The sequence below is a fragment of the Eumetopias jubatus genome, unplaced genomic scaffold (assembly GCF_037043125.1).
Source record: "Eumetopias jubatus isolate StellerSeaLion01/CBP00866 unplaced genomic scaffold, mEumJub1_p1.0 scaffold_5, whole genome shotgun sequence".
Classification (NCBI taxonomy): Eukaryota; Metazoa; Chordata; class Mammalia; order Carnivora; family Otariidae; genus Eumetopias; species Eumetopias jubatus.
The window spans coordinates 142,611,790-142,626,357 of NW_028274811.1; the positions used below are offsets into that span (position 1 = coordinate 142,611,790).

The window sequence follows — 14,568 nt, forward strand, 5'->3', positions numbered from 1 at the left end:
CTCTCCCTCTGCCCCTCCATTCCTGCTCGTGCATGTGCATGCACTCTCACTCTCCCTCTCAAGTAAATAAAAATCTTTAAAAAAAACAAAAAACAAATAATTCCCTGATAATCAAGAAATGTATTTTTCATTCCTTTTTTCTTAATAAACATGCAAAATTAGCAAACTCCCTGGTAAGGGAACTATTTTTTATTTCACCAACATATTTTCCAATTTAATGCCAGTGTTAAACGACCTGCTAACCGAAGAGTGGATTCGGCGGTGCTACGACGCTCAGGGCTGTCCCCCGAGATTCTCAAACAAGAGCATTCCAACCGTGGAAGCTGCAGGACTGCGGGCAGTTACTTGTAGCACAGACTGCTAGGTACCTACTCAACGCCTACTTCTCCTCATCTCCTTTACTCAGAAAACCTCGACTTTGTGTGTGTGTCGGGGGGGGGGAGGAGGGTGGATTAAAATAAAACCACGTCACTGCCCCGTCACAGCTCCGTTAGAGTTTGGATGCTCTCTCCAGCTACCGAGGTCAATGCAGTCGCCTCTGGGCAGCTGTGTGACCACATTTCTTCTCTGATGCAAGTACTGCTTCTTCCCTGTTCTGTTTTTCCCTTCCTGCTGCCTGGCAAGTGGAGGGGGAGCTGGGGCTGCAACAGCCACCTGACAACCCGCCACCCACACAGCTGCCTCACCTATCACGTGGCCACTGAGTGAGCACCTGCAACAATCTGCCACGTCCTGACATGTCACGTAGAGAAAGTAATTTTTGAGCAGCACTTTGAGACTCTTACAGGCAAATGCAATTCCTCATGGATAGTTTACGCTTTTGTTTCTTAGACACACTGTTTTGTTTTTAGCAAGAAGGAACACTTTATTAACTGGTCTTTAAAAGGCAGGTCAGAATACTTCATCTCATTACACGGGAGACCAACAGGTGCTCTTACAGCTTCCCAGTTTGACAGTGTATCTGCTTTAATGTGAGTACCACCCACTCAGGCACCACACCTCGCTCACACTCCAGAGGCACCTTATCCCCTCTTCTCAACCTAACACGCTTTTCTGTGCCTCCACCAGAATCCCAGAAAGCCATACTTTCCCTGTATCAGGGCGGTACCATGAGTGGTTTCTCTGCTCATGAGATAAAATGTCACGTACATGCTGAATGTATGTATACATGGAATCCCATTGGCTGTGAACCGAAAGCAACCCCTCCCAAATGTTCCATTTTTATTTTGCCATGCTCTCTGAGATAGGACAGTAGAGCAGGCTTGTCGCAGAAGAAAACCCCAGCCCCCTCTAGCCTGTCACCCCATCCAGACTGATAACAGCCTATTTGGCAGAACAATCATAGAGTTATTTAGCCTGAGGAACAATGTGCTCAGTTTCAAGCAAGAGACCACCAATAACAAAACAAGCTAAGTGAATGTTCCTTTCAAGTGATACACCTGCTGGGCGGGGAAGCCTCTTCCCCTACAGAATAAACACACAGCTGTCCGGGCACTGGTTCCATTCTAGCACACGAGCTGTGGCCGTACCAGGGGTGTGCGTGTCACATCATGCCTCACAACAGCTGTGTTCTGTATCCCAGACGACCAGGAGGTCCGTCTTCGGGGGCTTATCAAGCGGGGCCCCTCTGGTCTGGCTCCGCGACCAGCAGCTTGTTTACCTGTTTCACTTCAGCCTGCAGGTGGCGAAGCTGCACACACTGTTCCAGGTGCTTCCGATGCTGTTCCGCTGCTAAATCCAGCTCTTGCTGCTTTTCATGAAGGAACTCCAACAGGTCCTGGACCCGAGTTGCCATGTCAACATCTCTATCGCAAAGCAGCTCCACACCTGCGGGCAGTGAAGGGAGAGCCCAGAGTTCGACTGGTACGGCCGCCGGCTCTTCAGCTGCGCATGGCATACACTGCGCTTTTTTGAAGAACATGCCTGGCCGGGCCAGGCCGTTACCTTGAAGGCCAAGTGCAAGGAAGGCATAGCGGGCAGAGGAGTGTTACATGTGCTTCCGAGCATGGGAGGGGGCCTGCAGGAACGTATCCGATGTGTTCCAAAGCAAAACATAATGTAAAGCTAATCAAACCAAACCCATTTCCTGTCCATCTATTTCTACAGGGGTAACTGCAGACACGAGCCCTTGGCTCTATCAATGAGCAAACTCTGGCTTCTTTTGGCTGTACAGCCACTTGCACCCTGTTTACTCTTCAGGAAGCACTGAATTTGGTTTGTATAAAACGAGTAACGTAGTAGCAGGTTGTCAAACACTACGGACTTCTCTCTACATTTTTGAGCCCATAGTGACCTCTGCTGGTAAAATATAAACTAAGAAAAAAAATTAAGAATGTGAAAAATTTTTTGAGATTCACATTTCATTCATGGATGTACAACTGGAGATCATGCTCCCTGAGGCGACGTGCAAGAATATTAAAGGAAAGTACGCTAATCGTAATGTTACATGTGATCATGATATGTGAAAATAAAACAGCAAAATGTTCCTTTTGAAGAGCAGGTACCTAGAACATCTATGTCAGGGGGCTAACTAAACTTGGCGGCCAGCACACAAATAAACAGGATGAATTTCCGTATGATATGAAACCCCCACAACTGACAGAATGAAATGCATTCCTTACCCGAAGCCTGCACTTCATTGACGTACTGCAAAAGGTCCTGCCCTTGGTGGATGACATCGAAGGTCAAGTTGTTCATGGTCAGAGCTTTGTCTGCATGGTGCTGGAGGCGTTGTTCTGCTATCGTGAGATCGTCCGTGTCAAAATCGTTCATTTGCTGAGAAAGCTCATCGTTCCAAGACTCAAGGTCTGAGATGATCTGACACAGGAAAGTATCTTCTTAGGACCAAGACTTACAAAATAAGTATCTGCTGTGACATCTCACTGTGCCAAGTAGGGAAGGAAGGAAGGAACTAATGTGACCATGTCCGAAGGACATGGAAGCCAGCCGTAGGGGCTCTCACAGGCCAAAGATGGGACAGATAGATACAAAAAAATCTATCACAATTGAATAAAATTTACAAAATAAAGAAAAACACATTAATGCCCAGTGATTAAAAAAGAAGAAGAAGAAGAGCTAAAAAGCCTAAAATTAAACGAAAAACTCCTCTGATTAGAAGTTGACAGGAAGGGCGCCTGGGTGGCTCAGTTGGTTAAGCGACTGCCTTCGGCTCAGGCCGTGATCCTAGAGTCCCGGATCGAGTCCCGCATCGGGCTCCCTGCTCAGCGGGGAGTCTGCTTCTCCCTCTGACCCTCCCCCCTCTCATGCTCTCTCTATTTCATTCTCTCTCTCAAATAAATAAATAAAATCTTTAAAAAAAAGAAGAAGTTGATAGGAAACCAACCTTTATCCTGAAACTGGTAAAAGAGATAATTATTTAAGCCTATAACAATGAAGGAAGATTGCCCTTTATAGATAAATCTAGTTATTAAATGTAGAATAAAATTCGAAAGGCTGTTTTTCTCATTCTGTTTTGAAATTCTAGTGAAATAACTCTTCAGGCAATGATCACCAATGTGCAGTAAACTATAATGGAAAAGGATGGGGGGACTTAATGGGAGGGTCAGGCTGCCACCTCCTAATCCCACAGACCAACCTAAGCTCCCTAAAGAAGGAGGACCAGACAGGACTAGCCTTCTGACAGGAGAAGCCGTGGCCCTTGGGGAGCAGCTGGCACAGAAACGGAACCCGAATCTTAATCAGGTCTTTACATCGAACTTGCAAGTTTATAGGAAATACCAGGGAAAGAAAAACAGAAGAAAATCACTAAGCGAACGCAGAATGTGGGACCTGGTTTCTTCCCCTGATGCAGTCATTCCAACAAGTCATGGCAGGAAAAAAAAGAAGGGTGGATGAAGAGATGATTCTGGATGGGAAGACGATCAGCCGTGTAAGCGGCACCCACGCGCCTCCCCGCCCCCGGGGCAGCTGCAGAGGGCAGAGCAGAGGTTGGGTGTTAGTTAACTGAGATCAAGGCCTCCAGTTGGTGAGGGGTGGTAGACTCTGGTTATGTGGGAAAAGGCCTTATTTTGTCAAGATACTTAAGAAAGCCTTTAGGAGGGAAACGGTAAGCTGGCAAAGCTTTGCTCTAACATACTACAGCACAATAACAAGAGAAGGGATGTTTGCAGCAAGGAAGACACAATCCTGCTGTATTTGGGAGAGAGGCACGTGGACGTTCACTGTACCATCCTTGCTACTTTGGAGCTGGTTTGAAAACTTTTGTAATCTACTTTTTAAAAATTCAGGCTAAAAATTACAAAATCCAAAAAGAAGGAAAAGACTTCTTGTGAAAGAACACTGCATTATCTACGTTTCAGTGGGATAACCTTTCCCATGAGTCCTGATTTCCTTCCATCCAGATGAGCAGTAACCACCTGAGTTTGAAAATCTGACAATGTGAGAGAGTTTACATAGAACCCAGCTAGGAGATGGGAAGTAATAAAAACTGAAGGCTTCCCCAAACTCCTATGGCAAAAATCTTCTGGATTTATTCTTTCATTAGTGGGGTCTGCATGCAGTATGTATATTTACACTAATTTATTAAATTGGGCTAATTTATAAAATTAATAAATTTTAAACAATGTTAAATTATACATAAGCCAAAAAGCCACTGAGGGAAAATATTTTTTAAAAGGAAAGAGCTTACCATACCTTTAAGCTTTATCTCCACCCTAAGGGTAAATTTCCTTCTTTAATGTTCCTTTTCTAACACTGAGGCAGGAGAGGGTTAGGTGTGGTGGTGAGGTACAGATTCAGCAATGATGTCTCATGGAGGCACCATCAGGCTCAGACAACACTCAAGAGCAGATAATAAACAAAAATGAACGTGCTAGAACCAGCAGGACTCAAAAATACTCATTGAGCTTATGGCCATGATCAAAGGATCATCAGGAAAAATCCTGCCCAGAGTTTATCATTACAGCTTGTTAACCGTACAAGTGAAGACAAGAAATCAGTGGCAAAAACAAAGCTCAAGAAAGGGGAAGTAATATTTGAACACGAATTCTTTGGAGAAGTAACTTTGTTTTTAACTCGATCCCAGAATGTGTAGAAATTCTAAAAGTTCCTCTTCCTAAATGTACATATAACTGTTCTGTAAGTAACTATCACAGGATGCTATAGTAATGACTTCGTTGTTTTTAGATCAAAAGAGCAGATTTTACCTGGAATATCAAGAGGCTGAGACTGCACTATGTCTAAGCCATAGAAAACCTAGATTCACTTTTGAGAGATAGAAAGGCTATGAAATACAAGAGATAGGGAGAGATTTTTAAAAACTGGCCAAGGAACAGATAAGTTTCTCCCATAAAGATAACTCCATGCCTCCTACGGGCAGTCGGATGGAGCATTTTCCCAGATAAGGGAAGATACCCCAGCCGAAGCCTCAACTTCTCAGGTTTCTATGTTTCAGGATTATTCCAGAGAAAAGAGGTTCTTAGGCTATGACATTCTAAAAGCTTTTAGACTATATTTTAGCTGGCCTGTGACTGAACTGCAGGTTTAATTTCCTCAGTTGAGGAAAGCACTACGCCTGGCCGGGCACACTGGCTTTTTTAAAGGCCACTGGGAATTCTGTGGCTTTGGTGTGGGAAAATTATGTTTCTGGTTCCTGAGCTACATTTTAAAACACTAGTTTGTTGAAAATGGAAATACAATTAGAATTTTTTTCCTTTAAGTAGCAGTCATACAAATGAAGCCAAGAGATTTCTTTTTAAGTATCAAAATGTCTTGATGAAAAACTTCAAGTAATGCCTGATTGCTCTGTGTTTTCTAATTGAAACTACTCAAAAGCAGCTAAGTTTATCAAAGCAATTCATTCGAAGTAGAGGTCACAGAGGAAAACAGGCATGCTGGGTCTTCTGCTCATACAGTCTGCAACCTGGAACCGGCACACCATCGCCCAGGCCCCGGGCAGGTCCTTAATAAGCTAGAGCACAGCGGGCTGTTTCTCTACATGGCTTCGTGTGGCTGTAAAGGTCAAGACACTGAGAGCAGATTTTACCAGACAACATGGGTGGGATTTAACTCCTTTCTTGTCATAAACCAATGATGACAATAAAAACAGCCAAGAAGGCCTTTCTTCAATGAAAACACTGATGGGAGATTTAGACAGATGGCCAACCAGAGACCCCCCCCCCCCCCCCCGCCAATGAGAGGCCCAGCACTGGGCCTGGCCTGGTCCCTGTACCATACACCAAGACCACCACTCAGAGCTGGGCCTACAGACAGACCCGAGAGAAGCAGGCAGGGCCCACTTCAGGCAGCTGCTCCCCTGAGCAGAGAGAAGTGAAGCAGTCCACACAAAGTCCGGCCACCCCTCTGCCTTCAGTGGCACTGAGGGTCTGGGGGGGGGGGAGGGGGCACACCCTACAGACTCTGCTCGGCAGTCACAGGACCACCTGGCGGGCTGCTGGTACCCGGACAGGCACTCGGTCACTCCAGCAGCTGTATGAAGCTGACAGGCACCAGGAAACCGGCCTTCTCCGGGCTAAAGTGAGTTCCGGTTCCTTTCATCATGTTCCACAGGCAGATTCAGCACCATCCAATTATACTTACTTCTGCTTGTACTTCAAGTTCAAAAATAAGATCTTCCCTGACACAGAATTAAGAACCATCCTTTTGTTGAAGAAAAAGAAAAGAAACCTCATATACAAGGTGTAACTTTTAGGTAAGAAGAACGAAAGATCATCCAAGCACCCTTCTGTGGAGAAAAAAACTGGACTTCATGCTACCAAACACGCCATCAGCCCAGGCGAGGCTTATTCTCACCGTCTGGGGAGGAGGGGGGGGAGGGCGCAAAGACAGGCAGCGGGGCGGGAGGGGGGGCGACGGAAGGGACGGGGAGGACCACGGCCACAGGGGTGAGCCTCTGCGGCACCGACAGGGGCGTGCGTCGCGGGACCCAGCCCGGGCTGAAACAAGCTGCTCGTGCGAGGCAGCGGGGGGCTTCAGCTCTGCACACGGGCTGCGCTCTATACCCTGCTGTGTGCCGTGGCCTCCGGCACAAGCCCTGCAGCTCCCAGGGTGAGGCGCACGCCCCCCTCTCCCCGTCCTCCTGTTACGGCGGCCAGAGCGAGAGGCCGCGGAGAGAGCAGGAGGGGGCCACTCACATCGATGGCGTCCCGCTCGAATATGCGCAGCTGCAGGAAGAGCTCCAGCTTGATCTTGCGCTCCTGGAAGAGCTCCTCCATCTGGGCCTGGGCCTCGTCCAGCTGCTGCAGCACCGTCTCGATGTGGCTGATGGAGCTGTTGTGGGGGGTCTTGTTGCTGGAGATGGCCGAGTCCCTGCAGAAGGGCAGAAGAGCAGAAGGGGACGGGACAGGCATGAGAAAGTCTCCCACTGTCCGACCCCAGATCCGGCAGACCGCGCACACTTCAGGGGGAGAGAGCTGGCAGGAAGCGGGACCGCTGGTCTCAGAAAATGGAATCAGCGGCCCCTCCCGCGCCACACAACCCTGGCCTTCCTCCCCCGAGCAAGCTGCCAGGTTTGAGCCCACACTGAAGACTGCTCGGCACCTCCCGTCGCTCTCAAAAGAAGCCTATTACGGAAAGTAACTTCAGCGGAGCTCAGCTTTAGCCACTCTTCTCCTTAAGTAGAGAGAACAGAGTAGACGATACCTGTTTGCTACACATGCTAGAGTCAGGGTGGGGATGGGGTTAAACTCTTAATGCCACCCACTCAGCTTTAACAAGTCATTTTTGCCTGACTCTTGGGCAAAGTGAGCATCCCGTGAAGCTACCAGGCATGAATGAAAAACAGTCCTCTGAGTGATCCAGTAACACGAATCTGCTCCCAGGCCCAGCAGGGCCCCCTGCCTTCCTGTGTGGAGGGGAACCCCTGAGGGACAGGGACTCCCCCCCCAAGGCCGGGGCTCCCCGAGCCTCAGCACTGAGGACCGGGACGCCCACCATCCTCTGGAGAGGCACATCACTCAGGGCCTGGAGGACACAGTCCTCGGAGGTTTAAATCAATCTGGTTTTCAAAGAAATTTCAATAAGTATTTGGTAAGTGTTAAGAGGAAATACTACTAAAAGCTGAGCTCTGGGAACGTTTATCAGTCAATGCTGCCATGAGTGAAACCGCTGCAGAAAAGAGAAAGAAAGGGATGTTATTCTCTGTCGTATGCAGACGTGTTATTTGTTCCCCACCTAGCTGGGCAGGGAACTGCGGCCCATTGTTTAGAAGTGTGAGCTCAGGGAAGGCGAAATCACTGGCAGGACTGCAAAGCGCCCGTGCCCCGCAGGAGGCCAGGGACGCGGCCCACCTCAGCTGCTGGATGAGGTCCTCGCCTTCCTTGATCACGTTGACGGTCACTTGCAGGGTCGTCTGCTGCTGCTGGCCAAAGCGCTTGATGAGGTCTTGCACGGCCTCCACCGACTCGGCGTACACGTCATCCAGCAGCTCCTTCTGTAGCTCCTCCAGCCATGTCCACAGCTGGGGAAGGAGAGAGCGCGGTGAGGCCAGGCCCCCGGCCCCCCCCCTCCCCCGGGAAGTTCCCCTCCCCCGGAAGTCCTGGTGCAGACACCGAGTGACACGAGTGGCCACACTGGGAGGGGGCTGGCGGCAGCCTGCTGGGGGGGGGGGGGTAGTAGCGGGTGGGAGGGGGAGCCCCGCCCCGAGCAGGCCCAGGCAACGGAACACGCGGAACACGGAACACGCGCATGGAAAAAAAAAGCAGTGTGCAACCACCGCGTGGCAAAAAATAAACAGGCAGAGAGCTCAAGGGGACTGGCACAAAAGAGAAAAGAGGAAAGGGAAGGGAAGTCACTCTTTCCGATTCTTCCTAGGCTCAATCCTAGTGGAAGAGAAAGAAGAAAAGACCCCCTCCACCAACAGAAACATCTGCTAAGCATAACGCATTCCTTTACACATCCTCTTGACTCTTGTTTAGCAGATGGATGGTTTTACTTTACTTTTAGCAAGGGCACTACAACCCATTATTAATTATTAAACCACTGCTCAGATGTGGCCACTGTCCACGGCTCCGAAAAAGAGGCAGCGTATGATGTGGTGGGATAAATTCACCACCATGCCTGGCAAGAAGAGTCGGATGTGGCACCGCTCAGTGACGTCGCCCACCCGAGGCCACAGCCCGCCTGGCCACAGCTGACCCGGCCACGGCGCAGTCCTCCAGGGAAAGGAGTGTGCATCCCGAAAACACCTCCAACCACCACTGTACTACCCCTCAAGATGTGTCTGGGGATGTGGACAGGTAAGGACCACTTGGAACGACAGAGGCAAGAACGACCTCAGGCATGGCGGGAGCGGAGCGCTTCACCCGCCTGAGGCAAGCCCGCTGCCTCCCTCCATGTCTCTGGGGAGCCATTCGGCAAAATGGAAAAGAAGACTAATGACCCCAAGCAGGGCCCTGGTGGCTCGGAAGTGGTTTGTGCGGGAGAAAAGGCTTCCTGCTTCCTCAGGGACATGAGAGCCACCCCCTTCCCCATTTCTTCCAAGCGCCCTTACAGACAGCACCTCTGCCCCCCCGATGCCGACCAGCCTCCGTGGCCCACACGGCACAGCTGTGCTTGCCAAAATAAAGGCTGTATTGAGTCATTTGTTTCTGAGCTCATCTTCGTTTGAAAACTGCTTTACTGAGGTATAACTGACATACAGTCAACTGCATGAATTTCCAGGATATAATCTGCGAAGTTTGTAAACATACGGACGCATCCAGGAAAACACCCCTGCTGTCTGCAGTGAACAGCTCCATCACCCCAAAAGTCTTCTTGTGCCCTCTGTAATCCTTCTGTCTCCCCTGCCCTCCCTCCCCAGCATCTGCTATAGATCAGCTTGCATTTCCTTGAAAAAGTACATAAATGGAACCATATCCTAGGAACTCTATTTTTGGTCTGTTTTTTTTTCCTTCAACATAATTACTTTGAGATTCAACCATACTATTGTGTGTATCAACAGCCCATACCTTTTCAACCGTGGGACAGTATTCCAGGCTCTGTATATGGCACAGTGTAGCCACTCATCTGGTAAGGTAAGGACATCGCAGTTGTTTCCGCTTTTTGGCCATTACAAATACGGTTCCTAAGAACATCTGTGCACAGTCTCCGTAGGTATCTATGTTTTCCCTTTTTTAATGGTAAATAGGTGTAGAGTGGCTGGATCATATGATAGGTGTATGTTTAAATTTTTAACAAACTGCCAAGCTCTCTTTCCCACGTGGCTGCACCATGGCACATTTCCACCAGCAGCCTTCAAAAGTTCCAATTCCTCTGCATCCTCACCAATATCTGAGAAGGTCAGTCTTTTTAATTTTAGTCATTCTAGATGAGTGCCATCTCATTATGGTTTTAATTAACAATTTCCTACTTACTAACGATGGCAAACCCAAGCTAACCTTCTAAGAATTCTTTTGTCGTTCAACGTAGCTTTAGTTATGTCAGTAAATATTTTAAGTGTGTCAGGTCAATTTAAAAATAAGGAAAGTGATGGCAAAGGACTTATTTTTCAGTCAAGCTACCTGGGACCGTAGGAGTTCATTTTACTAAAAATGTTAAATAAAATATCTGTTATCTTGTTTTTTACTATCCACCCATTTTTGTGTATAAGTTATCAAACTTCATACAATTCCAGAATTTGAATTTAAAGGGATTTTAGATGTAGGCTGGTTCACCCTTTGATCTTATAGATTAAGGAAAAGAAGCCTAGGTGATGAAGTCACCCACCTGACATGGGCAAAACCAAATGCTGGAACCGAGCTACGGGCAAAGCCGGTACTGGGAAAGAGCCCTTTAGATCCGGTCACGCTTTGTGTTGATATTGTCAGTCAACACCAAGAATATCATTGACTCACCATGTAAATACGGACTAATGCTCTGCACCATCTATAAGGTTCCATAATCAAGAACATACTTGTTTGCTTTCCTCTAAATCCTCATGAACATGGTTGCTGCCTTTGTAAATAACAGAAGGGATGACAGCATCATGACCATGAGGAATCTCCCAATTTGCTCTGATGCTTCCTAGGAAAAACCTTCCAAGTTCTACAGGTCATATGGTATAGCAGGATAGCAGGAGTACTGTGGATTTAGGAGATGCTTTAACAAAGCACTGACTCTGTGACCTAAGAGATCACTGAGTTTCTCCAAGACTCGGTTTGCTGCAACAGGGGCCCTCAGACCAACACCAGCCTCAAGAAGTTGCTCCGAGGGCTGGGAGGCAGAGGCAGCAAGAGGGCACTGGAGCATCAGCAGTGCTCTGAACAAATTTAATTCCCAAAGCAGAATGACCTACTCGAATTAACTCAAGAGGCAAGATTCGCTAAAAGAAACCAAGAACGTGCCAGTGAGCAATAACAATTTTACCAACACATTTTATCGCGTCAAAATATTTATCCCCCAACATCCAGGGTATGTTATCTAATAGGTAGGCTTTTCCAGCTGAAATGGTTTTACCAGCTTCCTGGTAACCTGCCTCCCACCTGCTCCCCACAGAGCAAAGCCCCCTCAGATACACGTGGCCGCCGCAGCTCCCCCTCGGATTCCTGTCCAGAGACAAACACTATGAAAGGTGGACCTGTTCAATTACGCTAATTCCAGTGTAAAAGAAAATTAAAAAACAAAACAAAACAAAACAAAAAACAAAACACTTGAGTCCCTTTCTTTCAAAATCTCAACTGTCGGGGCTTCTGGGTGGCTCAGTCGTTAAGCGTCTGCCTTCGGCTCAGGTCATGATCCCAGGGTCCTGGGATCGAGCACCGCATCGGGCTCCCTGCTCCGCGGGAAGCCTGCTTCTCCCTCTCCCACTCCCCCTGCTTGTGTTCCCTCTCTCGCTGTCTCTCTCTCTGTCAAATAAATAAATAAAATCTTTAAAAAAAAAAAAAACAAAAACAAAATCTCAACCGTCATCTTCCGCCTTCCTCTGAGTGCTGCATGGAAGCTGCTCCTACCTCGTCACAGTATGAGAGGATCCAGGGAAAGGGGGGTCCCCGGAGCACACCTGCGGCTCTCACAGAGGCACCGCACACCCCACAGCTGGGTCTGTAGAAAGAGTGCCGCTCATTCAGCGGAGCGGATGCCCACGCAAACATACGTCCAGAACAGACTGCTCTCTTTCACCATCATCTAAGCAGAAGCAGCGCTGATGAGAAGGAGGGTGAAGGAGCCAAGTCCGCCCCAAATGCTGACTCTGTGTCATGGAGGGGGGCGTGGGACTCACCAGAGAACAAGCAAGCCCACGGGGGGCTGCAGCCAATGGGGACCCCTGGTTTGAGTTACACTACACTAGTAAGAGCTAGGTTCTCCCCGCAGAGACTAGTATCTATTCTTTCAAATTTGTGGAGAAAACAGAAACACAATTCTTTTTAAGACCACTAGAAAAACGCTACAATATCAGTAAAATATAACAACATGAATTGAGACAGCCGGTAGAGAATCTGCATGTGCTGGACAAGACACATCTAGCACACAGGTGGCCCAAGCCTCCTCCCCGCCCCTGCTCACACAGCTGGGTCAGGGCCTCCCCAGGGTCATCAGCCTTCTAGGCCCCTCCAGGAGCCCTGGTCTGGCACCTTTCTCGCACCAGGTGCCCTAGATGCCACGGTGGACCCAAGGGGTGTCTGTGTCCCTGCCTGGTGGTTGGCACAGCCTCCCCCGACTCAGCTGCAAGGCCTAACTCACAACCCAACTTGTGGGACAGGATGGGGGACGGGGGACAAAATTCCTCTTCTCTAGCAAATACCACCAAAAATACATAATTTAGATTATGAAACCACGTTAACAAGCCTTGCTTCTCTACACTGTGAGGAGGAGGAGGAGATCAAAACCCATGCTTGGAACTGCCCTGGGGCACAAGGCCCAAGTGCGTCTATGTAACTCCACTGCAACAGCCTAAGACTTAATAGTTTATCCACAAATGATAATTAAAATAAAACACCTCTCCTAAGAGCTAATATGGAGTAACAGTTAAGAGTGTGGGCTCTGAAGCTAGACTGCCTGACACCCTATCCTGACTTAACATCCTGGGCCGTGGCCTTAGGCAAGTTACTTGGCCGGTCCACGACTCAGGCCCCGCTTCTCTAAAATGGGCCTGGTAATAGTAGTAACCCTAACAGTGCCTCCCTCCCTCAGGGAGCTGCTGCGGAGAGTCAACGGGACGGGACGTGCACAGTGAAGAAACAAGTCAACGGGAGCCACTAGTACTGGTTTTGTTCTTGCGAAGAAATGTGTCTAATAAGAAAACCCACAGGGTTTTAGGTCTTTCTCTAGATATTTTTCAAAACATAACCAGGTTCCTACTTATTGTTCAAAATATGTCACTGAGTCTGGTAGACTTAACACCATCCCACGTTTAAATCTTTTTACACCTAAAAATAGTATGAGGAAAAGGTGCTAGAGTGAGTGCACCGGAGTCCATAGAAATCACTTCCCCTTGGTTGCAGGGGAAATGCCATGAGGATCTGTGGGTCAAACCTTTTCCTTTCCTCAACATCCTGGACACTTGGATGCACATCCACGGTGGAATGTGCTCACGGGGCCCGGCCAGCTGTGGAACCAGTGAACGGCCACGGCCACAGAGGAAACCACAGAAATGGATCTTGGGCTCCAGCAGTCGGGAAGGGAACAGTAAATGAGGTAGAAGGAGCAAGGTTATATTTTAAATCTATAATGTCAAATGCTCCCAAATCTTTTGCCCCTTTAGAAATTTTTTCCCCTGCTTCTACAGAAAATATTCTCATTCAATTTGGAGAAAAAAGGATTCTCAGATAAAGGTCATTTCTGATTTCGGTGATGCACTAATATATATCATAATGCAGTATAATTTGGGTAAAGTCTATTTTTAAACTTTTAAATTAGTATATGATGCCTAAAATAACCTTTGAATAAAAGAATAAGAAAGTCTCTAAGGACACCTGTGAAATTTCTAAAACCCAGCGCTTCTGTGCATGCTGTTGATTTCCAATCAAGAGCTACAGCTTTGCGGACAGCCCGACAGCCGAGAGGAGCTACATTCTGCCCAGGTTCCCAGCCTCATGGACTTTCCTGTGAGAACTGTGGCCCATGGCCAGAGTTAGGCAATGCTGCCCCCTAGAGGCCCTCCGGGCGGCCGCCAGCAGCATTCCAAGGACGAGCGCTGGAATGCAGGTGTCTCCGACCTGGTTCATGGCCCAGGATCCATTCACAGAGAAGGCTGGGCTAGGGAGACACACGAAGTTCTGGGGAGAGAACTCCCGTGACAAAGATGTGAGAGCCCTGGTCCTGGATCCAGTGGTGTCTGGCCGGGTCTGACCCAGGCTCACCTCCCCTCCGGCCCCCTCCCTCTCCCCTCTGTGCTGGGTGGAGCCTAAAGGAGGAGACTGCAACTCTGCTGGGAGAAATCTCCTGGAAGAGCCCCTTCCTCACTAACTGGATGGGAGACTTTGCCAGAGAGCGCTCCCAGAAGAACCCGTTGTCCTGGGGGAATCCCAGGAAGGACTGAGCTTCCAGCCCTATTCCACAGGTGATAGGATGGGAGGCCTGGGGATTGCTTTAGCTGCAACCTCTTTCAGATGCAAAATCTGAACGCAGCCTATAAGCCTGCTCCATCCGGAGGCAGAGCCCAACACGTCAGAT

At 48.5% G+C, this 14,568-nt stretch overlaps 1 protein-coding gene across 2 annotated transcripts in view; it reads right to left on the reverse strand.

The window, feature by feature from the left end:
• Window positions 1-14,568, reverse strand: part of TRIO (trio Rho guanine nucleotide exchange factor) — a 337,163-nt gene that overhangs the window by 128,649 nt on the left and 193,946 nt on the right. For both annotated transcript variants that reach the window (XM_028097953.2, XM_088023532.1), the window contains exons 12-15: window positions 8,268-8,437; window positions 7,113-7,287; window positions 2,622-2,817; window positions 1,661-1,827 (exon numbers count right to left, since the gene is read on the reverse strand). In XM_028097953.2, coding sequence (XP_027953754.2) covers window positions 1,661-1,827; window positions 2,622-2,817; window positions 7,113-7,287; window positions 8,268-8,437 — 708 coding nt within the window. The remainder of the gene's footprint in view (window positions 1-1,660; window positions 1,828-2,621; window positions 2,818-7,112; window positions 7,288-8,267; window positions 8,438-14,568) is intronic.